Consider the following 23,872-nt stretch of genomic DNA (forward strand, 5'->3'; position numbering starts at 1 on the left):
AGTTTCCCTTTCTCATTGAACTACCACTGGTAATTGTCAATAATTTGAGTGTATTATATTTGATCTTGTTTTTCACATAGTCTTGTCAATTAATGTCATAAATAAGAGTCGTATCTGGAAGAAAAAAAAGAGGAAAAATACAGTCCATTCTGTATTAGAAAAAGAGAATATGGAACTCAAGTGCTTGAAATGTATGTAATCCAGACCTTGATTACTGGCTTTTTATTTGAATGGCTTGTACTGTGGACCTTTCTCTTGCCATAATCATGGATTATTAATTTTTTATCACTACCTGTTTATATTCAATTTGTATTCAGTTGTGTATTCATCGGCTACTATTAGAATGCTGTATCATTAATGTTACTAGTTGGAAACATACACTTACAGCAATCAATCATTTGACTCTGGAATTTCCAGAAAAATAAAGAAACATTGGATAAGGTATATTGTGTCACAATGATTATTCAGTTGTCGTATATCTGTTTCAGTGTCATATGTATTATCTTTAAATAAATGATACCAATTTTCAATTTCAATTTCATTTATTTCCACAGATTCATAAAAGACAGTGTAAATTACAATCAAATATAAAAGCATTACAACAAAAGATGAACCTGCAGAGGGGGTGATCAAAAACCACAGAGGTTGATCGGGGGATCATCCCCTGCTTAAAATTACAATATCAAAATACAATAGTTTTTTTTTAATTAAACAATAACACATACAAAAAAACATATATAGATATTACATGCAAATCTATGTGTGGGGTGAGTAGTAGTGGGTTGGTGGTACCAATATTTACAATATATAGAGGAAATGAATGATATACAGGACAGATATAGTGAGAAAAATAGAAAGAATGATAGAATACCCCGTATCTGAACAGCTCATAATACACACGTCTACGTTCGTTCCTCATTTGATGCTTTAAAAAAAAATGCTTTTGTTCCGATTCTTCTCTCACTCACTCCCTCCCACTGTCTCTCTCTCTCTCTCTCCCCCTTATCTATCGTTTGCTCTCTTTCTCTTTCTACCTCGTAGTGCAGCTGTAGACATGTATATACTATATATTTTTTAAAGGAACAAGTGAGAGAGTGAGTGAAAGCTGCGTTGTTCACATTAATGCCAATTGGCCAATGGCCCTGCAGTCTTTAATTTAAGACCTACCGGTAACTAGTCTGACTTACAAACTACACATAACTTTAAAAGCAGTTTCATGTATATGCTACTAGTATAAAGTTCTAAAAATCCCTTATCATAACTAGATATCTGTGGTATGAAATGAAAAACGAATCGGTACATTTCTTTTTTTTTGTAATTGTGACTTTATTTGTCAGCAAATATAATCCAACTCTAAATATCTAATCTTGTATACATAGAAGGAATGAAAACGTGAGACAATAAATATTGCAAAATGTTTCAACAGCACGGAGTAAATTTACTATTATCAAAATATAAGACCAAAACAAATCTACCGGTACCAACATATATAAATAAACGAGAACACTAAACACTATGCATGTAAGAACGATTGTAAGTACATGAAATGTGATAGACTTTATCACAAATCGTAGAGCGAAATAATGACAGATATTTACTAAGAGTTTTAGGATCAGAATTGAAAAAGACTTTTGTCCATTGTCAACAGAATGCCTTAAATTTTATAACGATATTGAAAGCCAGAGAATAGTCATAATGAAAACAAGAATAATTTGTTTAACCTGTTAAGAGCTACAAATACTTCTCAATGTTCAGAGGTAAGAGGTCTTATCGTTCATATAACAAATTTCATCATCAAATGTCAAATGAAACTTAATAATTTTACAAAAACAATGTTAAGAAGAAAACTGTTCATAGCATATATATGATTGCCACTAGTGAATTTTATTTTGAGATACATTCACATGAATGTTCAATACATACAGTATGACTTCAAACGCAATATTGTACTTTTGTTTAAATAATGTGTTTTCCAGCAGCAGCAAAATCTTTTAGTATGAGCTGAACAATACATTCACTATTCTCTGGCTTTTCTATTTCTTGATTGTGCAGTACATGTGTGGTTTAAAATAGCTGATAACCCATAAGATTAAATATCTTAAAAACTAGAAATGCTTTAGATTAATCCTATTACGATATAAATACATTGTATATTCAGTGTGTTTATAATGGAATTAATTTAAGGCAATTTGGAAGAGGTGATAAAATCTTAAAAAGCCTAATAAATCTCTTTTATTACTGGTAACATCACTCACTGGTACATAAATCAATGAACTAGATAGACATATTTATTACACTTGAGCCTGTTTTACAGCTACCTTGAATTATCAACATTCAATAGTTTGATTTGAAATATGGCACATTTTAAAATCCTCAGACTGGAAAAAAGGAGAAAATGGACATAAAAAGTGAATGAGTAAAGGAAGGGACAGGCGATGAAGAGAGAGAGAGAGAGAGAGAGGGGGGGGGGGAGGGGTAGAGATGAGAGAGATAGAGATAGAGAGGAAGAGATACAGAAAGGGAGAGAGGGAGGAGGGAGAATGAAAGAATGGAAATGAACTAGAAGAAAGAGCAAGATGTTCAGAAGATAAACATCATTTCATCAAGTGATTACTATGAGAAATAACATGTAATATAAACTATAAATCATGCTGAAATGGCAATTATATTACTTGTTTTTCGTCATAGCACATTTGTGGACAAAAATCCTTTTGCAAGATTTGGACAATCATGTTACCAAATATTAAATTGCTTATTAACTCAACTACCCCAATTGCACTAAAAAGATAAAAAGACTGACACATAATGTTCTATAAAACTGCCAACAACACATGAACAGTTTAAATACTATATATAATATATTTTTTTTACAAAATCTGAGTCATTAATACTTTGGTTTTTTGAGCACTGTGCATGCAGCTATGAATGCCTACTTCCGAAATCTACACACTTAACTTTACTCACTGAAAGCCAGGAGTAAAAGTTCTCCCCTATTAAGCAGTTGATGAACAAATTTCTCACTTTAAATGTTAAAAAATGAATTATGCCAAGCCCCCAATTTTTTTCTAATCATCTCTAATTACAATTTTTTGAAAATAAAGAAAATAAATTAGAGGATACTATTCTCTGCTAGTTGATATAATTTGGATTTGAATTCTAGCTAGAGTATGATTCATGACATGGAAGCTCCCCGGCACTTTGACGGAACTACCACTATTTTTTTCGGAGAGTGAAATAACCCCAAAAGCTGATGAGAAACTATCAATCTGAACTATTTTCCAACACTTGACTACCCTAACAAATCAATTCCACTGCTTTAAAAAACTGTTAAAAGACAAGAAAACACAATAAAAATACCAAACATGTAGTTTGCTCTCTCTCTAATATCTGAATTATAAAATGATAGAAACTAAATATACATATAAATCCAACTGCTAAGCCTAACAATTTGTTTTCTTTTAAACATATTAACACAATGTTGTACATTCATATCAATTTAGTCTGTTGGGAGCCAGATCATACAATATTTTGCTCTCTATGTTAAGGGTTCACGTCTATTAATCTATGTTATCTGAAACAGCGCCATCTACATGTATGTCGAACCCGTACAACAAAAAGACATTTGCAGCTACGCTGTTGCTAGTGTATTCAGTTGTATTGGCCTTTAGAAAGCTTTTGTCTCTATTACAGTATCACTTTCATACTTAAATACATAGACAGTCATACTAAATAAGAGCCTAACAAAGTATGTTTGATCTATATTATCCTCTCAAAAGTACAACATAAATTTGCTTTCCTAAGCAATCTGGAATACACACTGAGACTAGCCAATCATTATTGCTTTAGATGAAATCTGTTGTACATGGTATATAAGTACACATAAAGGCATTGGTTTGAAACATGCTGTAGGACTTACAACATCTTTAGGAGATTTTCACACAGATAAGGGACTCTATAAAGAAGAGTTGAAACTAACCGCCCCAAATCTGTCAACTATTTGGCATTCATCGTTATCGAACATCTGTCTACAAAAAAACCTCTTCTGTGATTGTGATACAATAGATTTATTTGTACACAGCTGTTACAGAAGCTGGTTGGAGCGTGTAAAAGGCACAATTAAAAAAATCTACTGTACCATCTGTACAGCCATTACCTATATTCCTTTCTTTAAAAATGGTAAGTATATTTACGTATTTTGAATTTAGAAATGCCATTGCAACAGCCACCGATACAGTTCTTCATAGATGTCTTCTCTACAATGGAAAAAGATTCACCTCACGCACTATGCAACAAAACTCAACAATTTGTTTTTGAAGGACTACTGTATATGGATCACAATCATTTTGTCAATGAAACAGACACAAAACATACAATGTGATTAATTAATCAGTATTAAATTATGTACTGATGTAAAAAGTTAGAACTGCTTCAGCCGTGGAAAAAGAAAACGGTGAAAACAACTTGATCCAACCACTGTCTCCCTTTAACTTCAAAATTAAACGTGATTTTAACTAGTGTCAGTGCCAACAATCAGGAATCTGGGAATCTTTCAATATACTCTAGGACAGATCCTTTCTAATATCTTAAGTCCTACATAAGGCATAGGATATCAGAGGAAAGGGTAATGGATACTTTGATACAGGATATAAATAGCAGACTGTAATTATGAGAACAATATAGGATGAGTACTACTAGTTTCAATCCACTAAGAACTTAATTCTATTCAAATGGATTGATAAGTCCTCAATTCTTTCATATTAGAATTAAGTACAAAATAATTTATATATACCGGTAAGTACAATATCTTTAAGTGATTTTTTTTTCCAGTTACATGTAGATACATTCTTAATCAATTACATTTCAATTGAAATATACATGTACATATATTTAAAAATAAATAATTACTTTTTTATTTCAAATACTATTTCTTCTTCCAAATGGAAGTCTTCATGTCCCCTTTAACTACCGTACATGCATTTCAATTTCATGAAATTAGGGTTACACTGTGAATGGTTCATATATATTGAGAAATCATGAAAAATGGAAAGTACATATACTTATATTCGTCTGTGATTGCTCTCTTTAACAAGTACCATATGGCCCATAACATGATATACAAGTGATATATATATACCATTCATATTACTCCATAAAAATGAATAAAAAGTGATAAAAATATACTGAGCCTACTTTTAAATATTGATTTGAACTAAAATACATAACCCACTTTTACACTTTCTCCACAAATTAGATCATCCTTCTACAGCCAGATATCACTAACTATCACATAATCAGCAGAAACAAAGATTTTACTTCAAATCAATGAAATTATTCTATTGAATTGAATCACTTTGTGCTATCTAGTGGTAGGAGAGCGGACATCTGTTGATGGTAAAGACTGCAAAACATATTTGTTCTACTGTGTGCTGAAAAGCAGACGTGCGATGATTTGATTGATTTCCAATTGTTTGTTTTTTGAGAGGGACACCTTTCAATTACAAAATGAGGCCATCTGAAGGTTCTATCATACATATACATGTATACTGATAGCTATACATGTACTTGTACAAGCCTCATATTGTCAAGCATTTATGTTATACATAGCATGTTTCTTTCCTTACTTTAATGGTTTGTCTGTCTGTTTGTTTGTTTGTTATAATTATGTATGTAATGTTAATGTTGGGGTTAACATACTATACAGTATCTGCATGTTTTTGTTAAACCTTCAATTCTCATCATTTGTTTTGTCTAACTGCTCTGCAATGTTTTCTCATGATGATGCTCAGTTGTTTATATATTTCATCTATGTTGTTTATTATTGGAAATGAAAATACAGACTGAACTGACCTGATTTAGTAAGTACAGTCAAACCTGCTTAAGTAACCACCTCTCTACAAGGACCACATTTTGTGTTTCCCTTGAAAATGGTTTCTCATTGAAACATGTACTAAAAGAACCTGTCTACAAAGACCACTTTTTGTGTTTCCCTTGGGCGGTTGCTGCAGACAGGTTTGACTGTACATGTAGGTGGTATAAAAACGGACAGGTACTGGAGGAAATATATAAAATTCCAGCACTTTGAAGGATCCATGTATTATTACAATCCATTAGAATCATGTATAGACTGACCTGATGGGTTATTACTCCAAGATAGTGGGCTGGAGTCCATGGTGAATCCCTGTTATACTTAATCAGATTGTATCCAACGGATTAAGGTTTAAAAAATAGAGGGAAACGGTTTCTATCATTAACTATTCCAGCATGTGAATTAAAGCTAACCTCATACATGTACATCTTCTTTCCTACTTTCAACATGTCCCTAAAAGTCCACTGTAACCTACAACATCAAAAAGAAACATCACTATTTTTCTTTTCTAGTGGCCATTAATTTCTATATCGTTATGTAAACAATATTTTAGATGTGATGTGATTCATCAAATCCAGTTTTAAATTGTTAACACTAAAATTATGAAAAGGCAATCATCATCAAACAATCAGTGGACAAACGATATATGAACTTGACCACAAAATGCCATCAAAAATATCTTTCTGAGTATCTGATTCACAAAATCACAAACTTTGATATAAAGAGTTTTAACCAACAATAAATCAATAATGAATATAACATACCCAAACAAATAACACATTATCACCCCCCCCCCACCCCCACCCAGTTGTTACAAATTACAAAATATCTAAAGAAATTAATGAGATAAGACAAAGGTAGATTTTGTTTTTTCTATAGTGTTTGGTAATTCTTATCTTGCCTTGACTGGTAAAATTTGAATCCACAAAATCCAATACCAAGAACGGCTACAGCCAGGATGATACCGCCAAAGAAACTACCGGCACTGAAACCTTTGCTGTTACCACCATCCGCTGCCTTCTCAGTGGTACCAACAGCAGGACTCTCTGTCATTTTCTTCGTCGTGGGAGCATCAGTAACAGGTGTCTTGGTAGATAGTGCTTTGGTAGGTGCTTCGGTACTGGGTGCTTTGGTGGTGGTGTTGTTGGCAGCATTGGTGTCAGGTTCCATGACTGTCGTCGTCATGACATCGGTAGCAATTTCTGTGTAAGGTAGACAGAGATATTGGTATGGGTCAGGGATAAGTGACATACATGTAGATATTGGTTTGGGTCAGGAATAAGTGACAGAGATATTGGTTTGGGTCAGGGATAAGTGACAGAGATATTGGTATGGGTCAGGGATAAGTGACAGAGATATTGGTATGGGTCAGGGATAAGTGACAGAGATATTGGTATGGGTCAGGGATAAGTGACAGAGATATTGGTTTGGGTCAGGGATAAGTGACAGAGATATTGGTTTGGGTCAGGGATAAGTGACAGAGATATTGGTATGGGTCAGGGATAAGTGACAGAGATATTGGTATGGGTCAGGGATAAGTGACAGAGATATTGGTATGGGTCAGGGATAAGTGACAGAGATATTGGTATGGGTCAGGGATAAGTGACAGAGATATCGGTATGGGTCAGGGATAAGTGACAGAGATATTGGTATGGGTCAGGGATAAGTGACAGAGGTATTGGTATGGGTCAGGGATAAGTGACAGAGATATTGGTATGGGTCAGGGATAAGTGACAGAGATATTGGTATGGGTCAGGGATAAGTGACAGAGATATCGGTATGGGTCAGGGATAAGTGACAGAGATATTGGTATGGGTCAGGGATAAGTGACAGAGGTATTGGTATGGGTCAGGGATAAGTGACAGAGGTATTGGTATGGGTCAGGGATAAGTGACAGAGATATTGGTATGGGTCAGGGATAAGTGACAGAGATATTGGTATGGGTCAGGGATAAGTGACAGAGATATTGGTATGGGTCAGGGATAAGTGACAGAGATATTGGTTTGGGTCAGGGATAAGTGACAGAGATATTGGTTTGGGTCAGGGATAAGTGACAGAGATATCGGTATGGGTCAGGGATAAGTGACAGAGATATCGGTATGGGTCAGGGATAAGTGACAGAGATATTGGTATGGGTCAGGGATAAGTGACAGAGGTATTGGTATGGGTCAGGGATAAGTGACAGAGGTATTGGTATGGGTCAGGGATAAGTGACAGAGATATTGGTATGGGTCAGGGATAAGTGACAGAGATATCGGTATGGGTCAGGGATAAGTGACAGAGATATTGGTATGGGTCAGGGATAAGTGACAGAGGTATTGGTATGGGTCAGGGATAAGTGACAGAGATATTGGTATGGGTCAGGGATAAGTGACAGAGATATTGGTATGGGTCAGGGATAAGTGACAGAGATATCGGTATGGGTCAGGGATAAGTGACAGAGATATCGGTATGGGTCAGGGATAAGTGACAGAGATATCGGTATGGGTCAGGGATAAGTGACAGAGATATCGGTATGGGTCAGGGATAAGTGACAGAGATATTGGTATGGGTCAGGGATAAGTGACAGAGGTATTGGTATGGGTCAGGGATAAGTGACAGAGGTATTGGTATGGGTCAGGGATAAGTGACAGAGATATTGGTATGGGTCAGGGATAAGTGACAGAGATATTGGTATGGGTCAGGGATAAGTGACAGAGATATTGGTATGGGTCAGGGATAAGTGACAGAGGTATTGGTATGGGTCAGGGATAAGTGACAGAGATATTGGTATGGGTCAGGGATAAGTGACAGAGATATCGGTATGGGTCAGGGATAAGTGACAGAGATATTGGTATGGGTCAGGGATAAGTGACAGAGGTATTGGTATGGGTCAGGGATAAGTGACAGAGATATTGGTATGGGTCAGAGTATGGGTCAGGGATAAGTGACATAGATATTGGTATGGGTCAGGGATAAGTGACAGAGGTATTGGTATGGGTCAGGGATAAGTGACAGAGGTATTGGTATGGGTCAGGGATAAGTGACAGAGATATTGGTATGGGTCAGGGATAAGTGACAGAGATATTGGTATGGGTCAGGGATAAGTGACAGAGATATTGGTATGGGTCAGGAATAAGTGACAGAGGTATTGGTATGGGTCAGGGATAAGTGACAGAGATATTGGTATGGGTCAGGGATAAGTGACAGAGATATCGGTATGGGTCAGGGATAAGTGACAGAGATATTGGTATGGGTCAGGGATAAGTGACAGAGGTATTGGTATGGGTCAGGGATAAGTGACAGAGATATTGGTATGGGTCAGAGTATGGGTCAGGGATAAGTGACATAGATATTGGTATGGGTCAGGGATAAGTGACAGAGGTATTGGTATGGGTCAGGGATAAGTGACAGAGGTATTGGTTTGGGTCAGGGATAAGTGACAGAGATATTGGTATGGGTCAGGGATAAGTGACAGAGATATCGGTATGGGTCAGGGATAAGTGACAGAGATATTGGTATGGGTCAGGGATAAGTGACAGAGATATTGGTTTGGGTCAGGGATAAGTGAGTTTGAGTTTGAAGTTTAATGAATGACAATATATAACAAACTCTTGCTTCATGTATGTAGCTAGCACTGATGAAGTCACTAACACAGGTGAGTGTAAGTACTGTATGTACAGATACATGTACATGTAGCTTACTGTGCACCAACATGAGAAAAGTGGGGGCAAGTGTACGGCACTATATAGTTAAACCCATCTACAGTACAAGAAGTACGGTTACTCCCTCCCTCTGCCTATTATCATACAGAAAGTTCAAAGGATTATCATTACAATACATTTCATACTGTACAGTGGAATATCAAGAAATATGTTTATAGATTGGGGGAGGGGGAGAGAAGCCCACAAGGGAAATTCTATGCATGCAGTGTGCCCCATTCGATGTGTCTTTTTGTCCATGTATTTTAAGGACACATTACAAGGCATCACCCACAAACACAACACCTATATATATTCAGGACGATGGGATTCTGCTTGTAGTAATGAGAGGATAGATAATAATAAAACTTGAGATCTCATACCTGTACCAGGAGGTCCAGTTGTACCAGTTATACCAGTCTGGGCTGAACATGTCACTGAAAGAACAAGAAAAGAGAAAGGAAAAAAAAGTCACTCACTGACCATCAAAAGGCATCATATTATAACATTGGCTTGCAGACTCTCATACATGTACGTGTATATATTACTGTGCTTGATGTTGCATCACAATATTTAAATTGTAAAATACTAGTGGTTGGATGTGCAACGTCATCTACATTACTATTATCGACATACATGAATAAAACTCCACATTTTTCTCGTCATATAATGTACAGTATGAAAGATTACAAGTTTCTGATTGAGCACATACATGTACATGTACTGCAGGCATAAAACTGACTACGGTAGATTGACTGCTAATGTGCTACATGTATCTCATCACAGGGCAATATAGAACTGGCTAACGACTGCTATCTCATCACAGGGCAATAGTCAAAATAATGCCCAGTCAATAGCTCTTTGCAAAGCAAAGGGAGAATATAATGAATGCACATAAAAATCAACAATAGATATGTATACACACTTAAAGTTGATCAGCATAATAAAGCTTTTAGACAATGTTGTACAGTATATTCCCTTGATATTAAGGACCCACACAAGGAAAGCAGTATTATAATAGTTGCTCATTGTGTAGCCAGTAACAACATTGTAGCCCTTCAATAATCTTCAGATTATATTATGCCCATTTACTTTGTCGTATGGTTTACGCATACATTTTGTAGTTTCGCACACTAATACATTTGTTTCATCTTCTTATATTCTTTCACTTTCATTTTTTTTACTTTTCATCACCCCCAATTTTAAAATTTGATTTATTTCCTTATTTATTTATGTTTGTATTTATCCCTTTTTGTGTAGAGGGGAGGGGGGGGGGGGGGAGGGAGGTTGGCACCCACTTACCCAAACATGCACGCATCCATTTGAACATTTGAATCATCTATAGACCACATACAGCTAACTAAAGAATGAAAGCTGGACTAGTGGAATGTTGTAAATTGTCTCATGTAATTATTCTTACAATTGCTTGTCTCATGCTCAAGTAACATCAACCAGGACAAACCAATCTTCCCCCAAACAAAGTTTTAAAGACCCACTGCACTAGTTTGGCGAGGAGGGATTAGACCACCCAGGAAGGTCACTGACAGCTGGCTATCTCATCAACTCAGCTCTCAATGAACATAAGAAAAAGTGGATCATGGGGGACCAATGGTCACCGATTAGACATTGTTTTCTATAGAGGGAGCAAGTAGCTACAAGTAGTACGGTGGGCCTTTAAAACAATCAAACCTTGGTAAGGTATGAATAATTATGTTGTTAACTGTTGTACATGTTCATGTGCAAGAGCACACTGTATCATCTCCATCTCAGGGCATGCATGGAAGCCAATGGAAACCCATCTCATCCAGCATTCAGCCAGCCTACATGTATCTAAAGCCCTGTTCAGACATGACAACGTAAACTGCTTCCATAATCCACTATGGAGGTTTAAAACCCCTCCAAACCCCTCCACATGTACACAAAAATCACTCCTTCCTGTAATCAACATGTGTGTATGTATGTTACAGAAATTGATACAGATACAGAAAATATGAAGTGTTTTTAAGATGATCTTATTTAATTTTGCTACGTTGGTACTTCATCCGAGTCATTTATTCTCTCAAGTCTGAATGAACCCTTGAAACAAGAGAGCCACATGATACCCCCATTACGTATCAAGTACATGAGTCAGTACATATCAGAGGGTAATAAGAGCACAGGGTAGGCCATGTTTACAGGATGAAGCAAAGGTGATTGACATATCTCAAAGTACCATCCAGGAAATTATAATGGCTACTTGGCAAAATAATGGATATAGATTGAGGGATTAGGGGTGCATATTTGTATTCAGAAATATTATAATAAGTAGAAGTAGATTTTTCATGCGCAAACCAGTACTGGTAGATGTGAGATGCTTCATATGTACGTGTATGAGCATGAATTCTATTTATGTATCTAAGTTTTTATTTATTTCAATTAGTTATATTAATTGAAAAGTTTAAAATATAAATTGGTCGTAATATTGCAAATCGGTTAAATGTCACTGTATGTTTTAGTGATTTTGATCTATTAGTATTATCTCATACCTCAGAAAAATGACATGCATGTTTTCAATAAGAAATACTTTTAAAAAAGGAGAATGATACTGTTCATGTGCACACCATATGCAACTGTGCTCTATTATCAATGAACACTTGATAATATTGCTGGCATTTTTAAATGTTCATGTGACTATAAAGTGGACAGAATACGTTGGGGTAATATGAGTTCTTCTTTCAGAATTGCTGATTACTATGCGTATGCGTGCAAGATCTATCATTCAAATTATATTTAACCCATTACCTCCTGAAACCATGCTGGTCCTGTATTAAACCCATGTGATTTATCCAGTACCGTAGTCTAAAGGTTAAGTGTACCAGTACAAGTATTCAATTATTTAGAATGCTCGTATACCCAAGCCCCATACCCATGAAGACTGACCTTTTTAGATAAGTAATTACAGCCCCTCTCAGATCCATTACCGCAAATTGCAGTATTTGATACTAAGAGCATTAAGGGAGCAACGAAATGGAAACCAGACACCAACAGTGATTTCCTCTGCATATCAATGGCGTTTTATTCTGACACCTTACCTAGGATGCTGGCCACCAGGGCAGCGTTCCACAAAGCGTTTTAAGTAAACTTACGTCCACAACCCGTTGAAACGTGTGGATTCAATAAATTTACAACTGTAACACGCTTTTCAAAAGAATGTCGTTCACGTTGTACTTATGACGGTTACAATGTACATGTATGTAAAACGATGCACAGGGCTCCGAACCAACCTCTTTTCACTGGGGGTCGGGACTGACATGTTGAAGGTCTGTGTTCATGAGCCCCCCCCCCCACCCTCCCTCCCGCCCCATCTGTAAGTCTTTTGGGATAAAAGTTCAAATTTATGAGCCCATTTGAAGTTGTACGACACATATACTGTATGTACATTGTAGGCCAGTGACAATTGCCCCTCGACCAATGTCCTACACAAACAGAAGTCTAAACTTCAACCCTGGGACAAACACTATACCAAACCCTAAAAAAAAAAAAAATTGCAAGTTTACAACCCTAACCATAAATACGTGCAACAAGAATTTGTTGCCAGAAGTATATGTACAGCACCCCCACGTGCATAGAGTACCTGTTAGTGTTGAGCCATGCATGACATGCATAGAAGTTAAGTAAGGATATTTTAGATAAGGCTCATTTCTCTGAAGGTTCATTATTCTGAACATTTGTCTATCCCATGCTTCATATATATTATATAGGCTCATTTATCGAGCCAAACTTTAATTAGTCTGTAGAGGTTGGTAAATTCGGAATAGGGTTTGTAATTTGAAATAAAACCTATGGCTTATTACTTCAAGAGTGAATATGGCTAATAATTCTGACAAATAAATAAGGTTTCTCCTTCTGAAAATGAAAACAAAGAACCTAATCTTCTAGTCTGGCTTCAATACTACATTTAATCAATTTATGCCTTCTTTAAAATAGTCTGATTTTTTAAAACATAGTCTGGCTAAGAGACTATTAAATCGAAAAAATGATTTGATATTTGAGAATGAGTACTGAGTGAGAAAAGGAAAATGGAATCCTTCTTGAGCACAGCTTTAAAATCCATGTGAAAATCACATTAAAATGACATCTTAAAATCTGATCTTGTTCATGTGGCTGCATACATGTGGTCTTAGATGGATAGCTCTATTATCAAATGACATGCTTGACGTGATAAAGCACATCTACAGTGATTTCCCTGAAGAGATAGTCCTTAATTGGATGCGTTCACATCCCTGGCATGCGGGCAGCTAAGGCAGATTCATGAAATCTGTTTTCAATGGAAGCTAGGAGAGCTGTTTTAAAGATAAACTTGAGTTCTGTCAAAAAAAAGAGAAAATTAATTCCCACAGAATCAAACAAAACTTACACTGAATGTTCAAGATTACAAATAAATGTCATTTGCCAAACGATTTTGGTAGAAAATGTTTACTGGCTGAGTAATGAGCATAGAAAGATAAGGAAATCAAGGTACATGTGTAAGTAGGCCTGGCACTGTTTGTGCAGTCCCATATACATCTGTCTGTGTACAGTGCTTGTTACTTTAACAAGACTGGGCCAAATTTATTATTATTTTGACGACTCCAGAACCTTGCAGTACACACCAATACTTACATGCTACATGATTAACTTTCTCTGATCCATTCCACACCTTTTCTTTCACAATTAAATCGCATTACCAGAACTCAACTTTATCTTTAAGCCATTGAAATCAATTTGAATAAACACACTCCCTCTCTTTAAATATTTCCTTTTCTTTCATACAAACATATATCTACACCACTTTCACAGAAGAACTACATTCATCATCAATCTATGGTAATTATTGACTTCATTTAAGGTAAAATCATTCAGACTAAGAATAACATGTGTGCATCCAATATTGGGATCTACTGGAGATGTGAAAATGGTATGGATTTGATTGCGTCATGACTATCCATGTTCTCATTATTCTCGGAGACGAAAAGAGAGCAGGTCTGGAGAATGGAGACTATCCTTTCCAATTGGTAGCAATGAGAAGTAATCATATGTACACGTACATGTAAACGTCTCATTGAGAGAGAGAGAGAGAGAGAGAGAGAGAGAGGCAGAGTGAAAACTTGCTCCTGGAGACCAGACTACATGTACAGTATGATCAGAGCACTCCCATGAAATATGCATTCTCTCTGGATAGTAGAAAGCAGCCATCCAGACATTTCTAGTCCTGTTCTCATTAGACCAAGTTTTCAAAATAACCTCCACATTCTGATCCCAAGAAATTAGCATCATTACGCACAGAAAACAACGCTACCTCTAGTGATTTAGCAATGAAGATACATGGTGTAGCTGGCTAAATCATGCTTATTAAAGTATGCTTCGGATAATAGCTCCAGCTATTAAATTCCAAGCACAATAGGCGTTGCTCATGAAATAGCCAGTCATTTGGCCAATCAGCAGGATAATTTTCTGATGAAGATGTCCTTAGGACTATTGTATGCAAGTATTGATTGCTCGGGCGAATGGAAACAATGAACTTATAAATTGAACGTTTACCTCAAGAAGGTTTGGTTGGTCTAATTTCTTGGGCTAATGGAGAGGCATCTCTCATGTCGGTATGTTTCCTCAGAGCTCCCTAATCCATTCATCTTTCAGCCGAGAATCCGATCAATACCAGAATGTTCAAATTGCAGACACTATGCCCCCGCCATAGCCTTGCATTAACGAACTGCCAGGAAATTCAGTCTATGTTTTCAGGACCACATGCACTTTTTATTTCTGGATGTTTATCAAGATTGCTACTGCGCAGAGACTGATTCTATAATCTATAATTTTCCTCTCTTCTCAGTTAAATACATGTACTAGCATTTGAATACTCTGTATCCTCACCACAACAAAATTGTAAAAACAAGTACAATGTCACTACATGGATGTGATTTCTGAACTGCACAAAGTGCACAAACCACTTTACTATCGTGCACATTCCCCCTAAAAAAGGTTAATCCAAAGAGGCTTATAAAAAGAGCTTTATTACATTTGAATAGTGCATCAAAATATAAATGCAAAGTAGTAAAGAAGTGATGGGGGTGAACGAATCACAAAAATTGCCCTAGCATACATGTCACATTTTCTTCTATCTCTAAACTGAATAAGCTGTGTGTTTTCAAGAGCCTCCAAAGTTTACAGTATCGGTTTTTTACTAAATACATTGTACCTGTAGGCTGTATCTACATGTTCATGTATATGCTAACATAATAGTGATAGTGATGGTTATTTTACCTGACAGCTGAGAAAGCAATAAATACTTCTTAGTAAGCAACCAGAAGACCAACGGCTTAAGGTCCTCTCTGAGGGACCTGGTAATGAGGATTAATGCCTTACTAAAGGGCACTAGCGCAACGACTTGGTTTTGAACCCAGGTCACCGGATAACGAGATCACTGCTCTACCGACTGAGCTATCGCGCCTAATCCTACTTCATGGTCTACTCATGGAACATTATGGAAGACAACATCTTCAAAATTTATGGTTACGGTACATCTACGGTAGTATTTATGTTAATATACCTTAAAGGTTAACACAGACATGAGAGGGGATAAACCGCTTTACAAAAACACTCACCGCATAATGAGAGAAGATTATTGAGCTTCTCCTTTCAAGGAGAGTAAACCCATGGGGATAATTTGGAATATAGGCCAATCTTTTTTCCCTTTTTACTTCTATAGCCCCTGAATTATTGCTACTTGCTTTTTTAAGTTGTAACACAAATTTTGTAGCAGCATTTCTAGAGGCTGATTACTATGTCATGCCTAAATAGGGCTAACCAGGTGGAGTGGTGTTGTGGTGACGCTGAGACTATACTATATTATTTAGTTCTATCTCCAATCCAATATGTTTTTTCCTTGCTGTAACAAAGTGCTGCCCACAAATTGCTCGTTTGAGCCACTTAAAGAGAAGGTTGAGTTCTGGGAAGAGGTGAAAAATAATTTTTGAGCATTATCATTCTTATTATGCAAGTGTGGAAGAACATCAGATAAGACATTCCCTGAAAAGCATGGCTCTTCAAATGCCTTCATATTCTAAATATGTCATGTACATCGTAAAACTCGGGGGGGGGGGGGGGGGGGGGGGTTGGTTTTTTACGCCACGTGTTCGTGTAGTCCCATATGTACTTTCAAAACGTGGGCTATGCACCATGCATTTGTATTAATGGCTTCCCACCTATTTTTGGTACCTACAGGTACAACATGTATACTATACCATCCAACCTCCTAAACTTGGACCTGTACCCATACCCCTTTCCCGTAATTTTCAAGCAGAGAGCCTCCCTCCCCCACCCCTTCAACTTTAGAAGATACATAACTGCATACAAGTTTATCCCTGTTTATAGCACCACCCCTCCCAGTGCAGTGCGGTGCAGTGCAGGTGTATGGTACAGAAAGCAAGAGATCTAATTTCCTGTTGATTGAACAGTCTTCATCTTGGACTGTTCTGCATCAACTGACTCATTCTCCTTTACATGTTAGAAGGCAAGGCCAAAAATGCCCTGTAGGCCTGTACATATCCACAATATTATTCATAAAGTATCCAGTAGAGATTTATTATTAGTCTCAAGGTGTTTTACTGTGATGAATTTAGCTCACTCATTTGTTTATGGGCAAATTTCAACCCAACTGAGTTACTGAAACCATGGGTGTGTATATCGCATGCATGCATGTTGATTCAGGATAACCCGGCCCTTTTGACTCTATATGTACGTCTAGTACATCTTGTTTACACTTCCTAACCCAAGAGACTACCCCACTCCTTTCCAGAAAAAGAAATGAATATGATATTCTATGTTGGTCAAACAGTTTTTGAGCGTCAAGTAACGCCTGGCTAGAATGCTCCCCAGGGAGTGGAGATTGTGCACACATTGTGAGAGGGCAAGTAATGAATTCAACGACCAGGGTAATAGTATATCTGTAAAGTGCTTTATTGAGACATTGTATTAAGCGCTATATAAAAGTGGAATATTATTATTATTATTATTATTATTATTCCAGATGCAATATCACCCATAAAATTTATCTCTTGATGAATACAGTCTTTTCAACTTTTCCAATTGTTTTCCCATTAAATAAACCAGCACTTTGCATTATTTGTATGCAGTACATTTTATTTTATGATGTAGATTCTACAACTATATTTTTATGTACAAGAAACTGAGCCGGCCCGAAGCACCATGCTGCAGGAGAGTATATCTGTTCATTCTCAAATAGGTAAACCCCAGTAACCGCTATCATGTAGGCTAAAGGCTATTAATAGAAATGACCCATTGATTATGTACAAGACGTGCCCCTCAAAGTGGTTGACATAAATATGAAACCCCAAAATAACTGTTTGCATGGACAATTTTTAGACTCTGATCATAAATACATTGAGTGAATTATGTAAGATTTCTCCTATACTTTCAGTGAAACAAACTACACATGTACATGTACATTAACATGCACATGTAAATGTATGGTAGTGATCTGGTGATGAAGGTTATAATAATAATGATTAATTCATCATAATAATAATAATAATAATAATGAAGATCATGATGATGATGATGACTACATGTACCATAATATAAACTAAGAACAATAATAATTCTCGCTATCAGTATAATAGTACGCCTAAACGATTAAAAGCATTAGGGAGAAATATTGTAATCTTTCCTCTTTCCCTTTCTCTCCCCCTTCTCTGTCTATCCCTAGGTCCATGGTCTGTCTGCCTCTCGCTCTCTCTCTCTCTCTCTCTCTCTCTGAGTCTCTCTCTCCCTCTGAGTCTCTCTCTCTCTCTCCCTCTGAGTCTCTCTCTCTCTCTCCCTCTGAGTCTCTCTCTCTCTCTCTCTCTCTCTCTCTTATCTTCCCCTCCCCCATCCTCTCCCCCTCCCCTATCCTCTCCACCCTTCATCCCCTCAGCTCAACCTTTACCCTGGTATCACTACCAGTTCATTCATTCATTGAAGGGGTTTCACTTTCTGAAATGGCTCAACAACAACTCAAGTGTTTGCACTCCTTCTCTTCATTTCTAAATGCCAAACCACAAGCCCTATATCACATCCAGGGATAATAACACACAGTGTATACACTGTATAGCATCATTCTAGGCTGATAATCCAATATTGGCTCTTTGGCTTTATTGGTAAAAGCCTGAATGGGACTATGCCCAGGGAGGATGGAATGATGCAAGAAAATGGAAAGTAATATGTTTGGAAAGTAAATAATGTCCGAGATTGTCTTCCACAGAAATTTGTACATCCAATTTCATCCAAATTTTACTGCAATTGGGTGTGTACCGGTACATGTACAATGTATACTGCCATTATCCCTACATATACATATACTGTATGCACATGTACATTATTGCAATTTGAGAACCTCTCATGCAGGTCAAAATACATGTGTCCTACATGTACACGTGTACCTCACTAAAGCCTTCAAATGAGACAAGGCTTATTAGTACACATACATTCTACAACAAAGATTTAAAGAAATCAAATTCCATATCTCTTTTTATTATGGTTTCAGGCTAAAATATAAGCTTTCAAAATTTGGTTTAACTATTCATTCCTCTTTGAAGTCTTGGGCATAGTTGTTGTACCTTCAATGACGTTACTTTGAAAATGTACATTCAATATATTCTTTTCCTTCACAAAAGATGACATCAGTACCATTCAAAGTACATAGAAAGGTTGTGAGGTGGTAATGAATTTAATTAAAAATAGAAGATACTTAAAATTAACATGTGCAAGAGCACTGTACATGCAGTGCTTGTGAATGCCTACAGTATGATATTTAATTTAGCTCAGAAAGAAGACAGAATAAGATGATTGGACCAACTTTAGGAGCTTTCGATCAAGGATTAATGTATTTGAATGTCACATTACTCACATACTCTGAATGTCATAATCTCACATACAAAGGTAACTATACACTGGGAATTCACAGAGAAACACTGGAAGCACATGTACACTGTATGTGCCTAGAGTTACATGTACATGTAGCAACATGCAATAAGGCATGAAGTTAACTTTGGATGGACTGTATACGTGTACCGGTATACTGATTTATTGATGTACATATAAATGTAGGAGAGACATGCAAAGCTTTACATTTAAAAGAATATCAATTAGCATTTATCAATAATTGGATGAATTTCCATATATTTTGGTTGTTCTTTTATAAAAACAAACTTATCAAAATATCCTAATACTTCATACTACAATCTATATGTACAGTGTACATGGATGCATTGCATGCATGGACCTAATGCAGTAACAAGTACGTCTACATCTACAGTAGATCTATCAAAACATTCTGGGCAATATTAGACTAACATTAGTAGGCAAGCACATGTACATGTACATGTAGAAGCCTAAACTAAATGTTATAACAACTCCCAACCAATGAAAGTTTTGTATTTCTAGGTCATCATTTTATTTTGTCATCAGAGGAAACCAAGACGTACAAAGCCCCAATACCAACATCGTCCTGGCATGAAGCCGATTTACTAGGAACTGATAGATACCACCCAAGAGATAAATAATAATAATAATAATAATAGTGGGTTCTTGTATAGCCCTCATGTCAGTCAGATGAAACCCTCCTGGCGCTCCCGATTATTATCATTTCCGATCATCATCATTTCCCACGGCCGCCCTCTGGCTCTAGTACTACAACCATGCATTGTAAGTGCAGTTCAGCTGAAGCTTGCTACTTCTGTGAGTTGGCTGAGGGAAGCTCTCTAAGACACGTCAGGCATTGGCAAACATGTACAAGATGTAATGTGGAAAGATGTGAATTGTGAAGTGGACATGATTTACATTCTTTAGAATATGGACCATCACATTAACTGCTCATTTTACATTTGCATTTAAATATTTGCCTCCCCACAATGCAAAGCACCTACATTCTACAATAAAACTATATTAGGCCATTAAAACAAAAACATGTTAAGCATCCTGCCTTTTTGAAAAAGGGATTGGAAGGAGGAGGCTCGTTTTTTGTTCTTTTCTTCAAAATGGCCACTCGATACATTCTCCCTGACATTCTGGCCATTTTCCATAATTAATGTTTAATTCCTTTTTTTAACTCTGAAAAAGATCATTTAAGCAGTACGTTTTTTCATGTTTTTACTTTAAAAAAAAAAGAAGCAGGCGATCCTCAAAAAAGGAAGCGGTAGGGGACACTAAAAATGATTTTTTTTTTTTTTTTAATTTACTGGCCTTACAGCTAGAGGAGGGACATCAAGGCTTGTCTGGCAGTGATTTAGCCCAACCTGAAGTAACAAATAAATTGACACCAGTCCTGTTCTTACAGCTTGTAAGAACTCGGGGGAATGAACACCTAAATAAAGACGGGTAAAAACAAACTTGACTCGCTACATAAAGAAGTTCGTAAAACTATCATCTGTGTTATAGATCATTTTTTTAAAGGGACACACACCCATTAAACACGTCAAACCTCCAACATCTATTTACATGCACATACAAACACTAACACAAAAACATAAGGCACCAATTAAAGGGAAGGTCCATTCTGATATTACAATTGTTTTATAATGGAAGCAGAGAATACATATACGTAGTTGTAAGATATAAGTAAGAAGTAAAAGTAAGAAGTTATGAATAAATTTTGCAATAAACCAAACAAAGTTGGCAACTTTGTGACTGTACATGTATATGTACATGTACATCTTTTGGTTTGATGGTCCTTTATATGCATTTTCTCTGCACCTTAAAGGTACTATGTCCATTTTGCAGCCAACCTCAAATTATGTAGAACTTAGCAGGAATTATGAATATGTCATGTACTGTATGTCCTATCTGTGAAATTTGTTAACGTTAGCAGTGTCCTAACATTCCAATTATGCAAGGAAACCCGTTTACTTGCTAGACTTGACTGTCTGACACTATTGAGTGATTGACTGGCTTTTCTTCTTCTTTGGTAATAACATACATGTACATAAAATGAGCTGTAAAGGGTACATGAGCATTGTCTACATCAATAACCCACTTCTTGTGATGGCCAAAATTAAACTGATTGAATCTTCGCGCAGCATAAAAGGTATGACCATTCGGTACAATGGTCTGAAAATCAAGACTATTACTTATTGGCTCTATAGCTCCTAAGTCAATTTGACAACTAATAGTCGTTATTTTCCCACTTGAAGACATTTTTAAGCACCACCTTTTTTAGGGAAGTTCTTAATTAGTATTATCTTTCAAATGCCGTTGGAATTTAACCTTTTCATTTTTTTTGGCCTGCAAATGGGACATAACTAGACCCTAGTACCTTTAAAAAAACACCCAAAACCCACACAACCAAAAATAGCTCTGTTTTCTATAAGATATAGAATTTCAATTACTACACTGAATAATGTTTGCACATATTTAATCCCTTTGTGATTTTTTTTTCTTTCCTAGGGTCTAAATATATAATAACCACAAAACTTGAAATTTCAGTTTCGAGAGGAAATTGGAGAAGACCTTGAATTTTGAAAGATGTTTTAATGCAGTAAAGAGGGGCACATAAGCTGAAGCTTCAAGCCTCGACACCAAAGTAAACCAAAGTAAGTAAGTAATTATTACACAGTTGCAAACTTGCAATTCATGTTTTATAATTATAGATCACACTGTACAACTAATTACAACAACCACATTCATAACTTTCTTTAAGTTTAACAAGATTAGTTTGCTGATGACATACACCATGTAGATGCAAAATTGCAAATAACACCATATCATAACAATCAAATAATATCAAAATTTAAAGAGCCAGGCAAGAGATTGGGGTAATGGAATATTATTAAGAGGCTTTTCCATGAAAGTTGACTATTTGCCCCATCGATTCTTGCATGTTGTTTCATCAAGAATCGTTGGGGTAGGACGAGGAATCACCCCCTTTTTCCATCGAAGACTTTTTCAAATTATAATTTCAAGTTGATGGGTAGATGCCCAGAGGAGTCGAGCAACCTAGTAAGTCAAAAATTGTAATTACTCCCTTTGCATATATTTAGATAATGTCGCCCAACCCGCTGTTAGAATGTTTTTTAAAGCACCACCCGAAGCTCCAACGCCTTTGGCATCGGCGTCGGAGCTTCCCGGAGTTAACTCACAAACAGCTCAGTCACAAATAATAGGGTAGGCCTAAGGTTTTCGATTTTCATGCTAAAATACACTGGCTTAAACTCAAAGAACAACATCAATATCTGGTTCTGCAATGCTGCAAAATATAATATAGATCTGCATCGTACCGCTCGTCTCAGCTTAGCTCCGAGACGCACTGTCAATTTGAGCTGAGCTGAGCTGAGACTAGGTCCAAGTGAGAGTGAGACTTTCCTCGGGTCATGCAATGTCAACAGTCATGTCAACAACGACATTCCCCGGCGTTCACTACAGGCGATGCGACACTAGTACGAGTGACAAGTTAAAGAAAAAAGGGTTATACTTACCCAAGACAAGCATCAGAGAAGAAGCAAAATATAAAAATCGCAAATCCATCTTGTCAGATTTCAATAGGTATTCTGTAGAAAAAGAAGAAGGAGCGTATAGAATCAAATCGCACGTAAAGAAAGGTCCTTATTAGCTGTGTCCTGCCTCTTCAAAATGTTGTGCTAAATGCAAAATTTTTAACTGAGCTAAATAGCAGCTGAAGGTAGCATGCACATCAAAGGAACAGGTTCACCAATAATGTGTGAAATTGCCAATTTGATGAGTGTACAGATCGCATTTTAAATACGACCGCTCTTGTGTATCTGTTCTGTAAGCCTTTTCTATGAACTATGTTTTAACCATAGAGATATATATCTCTATGGTTTTAACGAAAATGGCTGATAGAGGTATTCCTAAGTACCTGATTAGGATACTCGTGTTTTGGTATGCCCATCAAACAATGATGGCTAGATGGGGAAGTAGTGTCTCTGAACCATTCCATGTCAGTAATGGTGTTAGACAAGGTGGTATTCTTTCTCCCTTTCTCTTTAACCTGTACATGGATGGTCTATCTGACAATCTGAATGCTTGTAAAAAAGGCTGTGTAGTTGGTGGTATGGTAGTCAATCATTTAATGTATGCAGATGATCTCGTTATTATTAGCCCGTTAACTGCTGGGTTGCAGAGTCTGCTCAAGATTTGTTCTCATTATGGATATGATAATGATGTGAAATATAATGCAAAAAAGAGTCATGTTATGATAATTAGATGTAAGGAACACCATAGATTGGTATTCCCGGATTTTTATTTGTGTGGAGCTAAACTCAATGTCTGTACAGAGGCCATGTATCTTGGTCAT

At 36.6% G+C, this 23,872-nt stretch overlaps 1 protein-coding gene across 1 annotated transcript; it reads right to left on the reverse strand.

Annotated features, from left to right (window-relative positions):
- Nucleotides 1-1,305: 1,305 nt before the first annotated feature.
- On the reverse strand, nt 1,306-23,237 carry LOC762529 (porimin-like). The gene is made up of 3 exons (XM_030995439.1): nt 23,034-23,237; nt 9,930-9,983; nt 1,306-7,068 (listed from the first exon to the last, which is right to left on the reverse strand). Exons 1-3 carry the CDS (start codon nt 23,080-23,082, stop codon nt 6,740-6,742), a joined length of 432 nt encoding a protein of 143 aa, XP_030851299.1. The 5' UTR covers nt 23,083-23,237; the 3' UTR covers nt 1,306-6,739.
- Nucleotides 23,238-23,872: the final 635 nt, after the last annotated feature.

Source organism: Strongylocentrotus purpuratus, unplaced genomic scaffold (assembly GCF_000002235.5).
Source record: "Strongylocentrotus purpuratus isolate Spur 01 unplaced genomic scaffold, Spur_5.0 spur5_scaffold_21, whole genome shotgun sequence".
In the NCBI taxonomy this organism is placed as follows: domain Eukaryota; kingdom Metazoa; phylum Echinodermata; class Echinoidea; order Camarodonta; family Strongylocentrotidae; genus Strongylocentrotus; species Strongylocentrotus purpuratus.

Bases quoted from the DNA above. Each gene is read 5' to 3' on its own strand.
- LOC762529 (XM_030995439.1), bottom strand. From the start codon at position 23,082: ATGGATTTGCGATTTTTATATTTTGCTTCTTCTCTGATGCTTGTCTTG. The intron at 9,984-23,033 runs GTAAGTATAACC...TTGTTCTTTCAG, and splicing joins TTCTCTGATGCTTGTCTTGG to TGACATGTTCAGCCCAGACT. The intron at 7,069-9,929 runs GTATGAGATCTC...TACCTTACACAG, and splicing joins AACTGGACCTCCTGGTACAG to AAATTGCTACCGATGTCATG.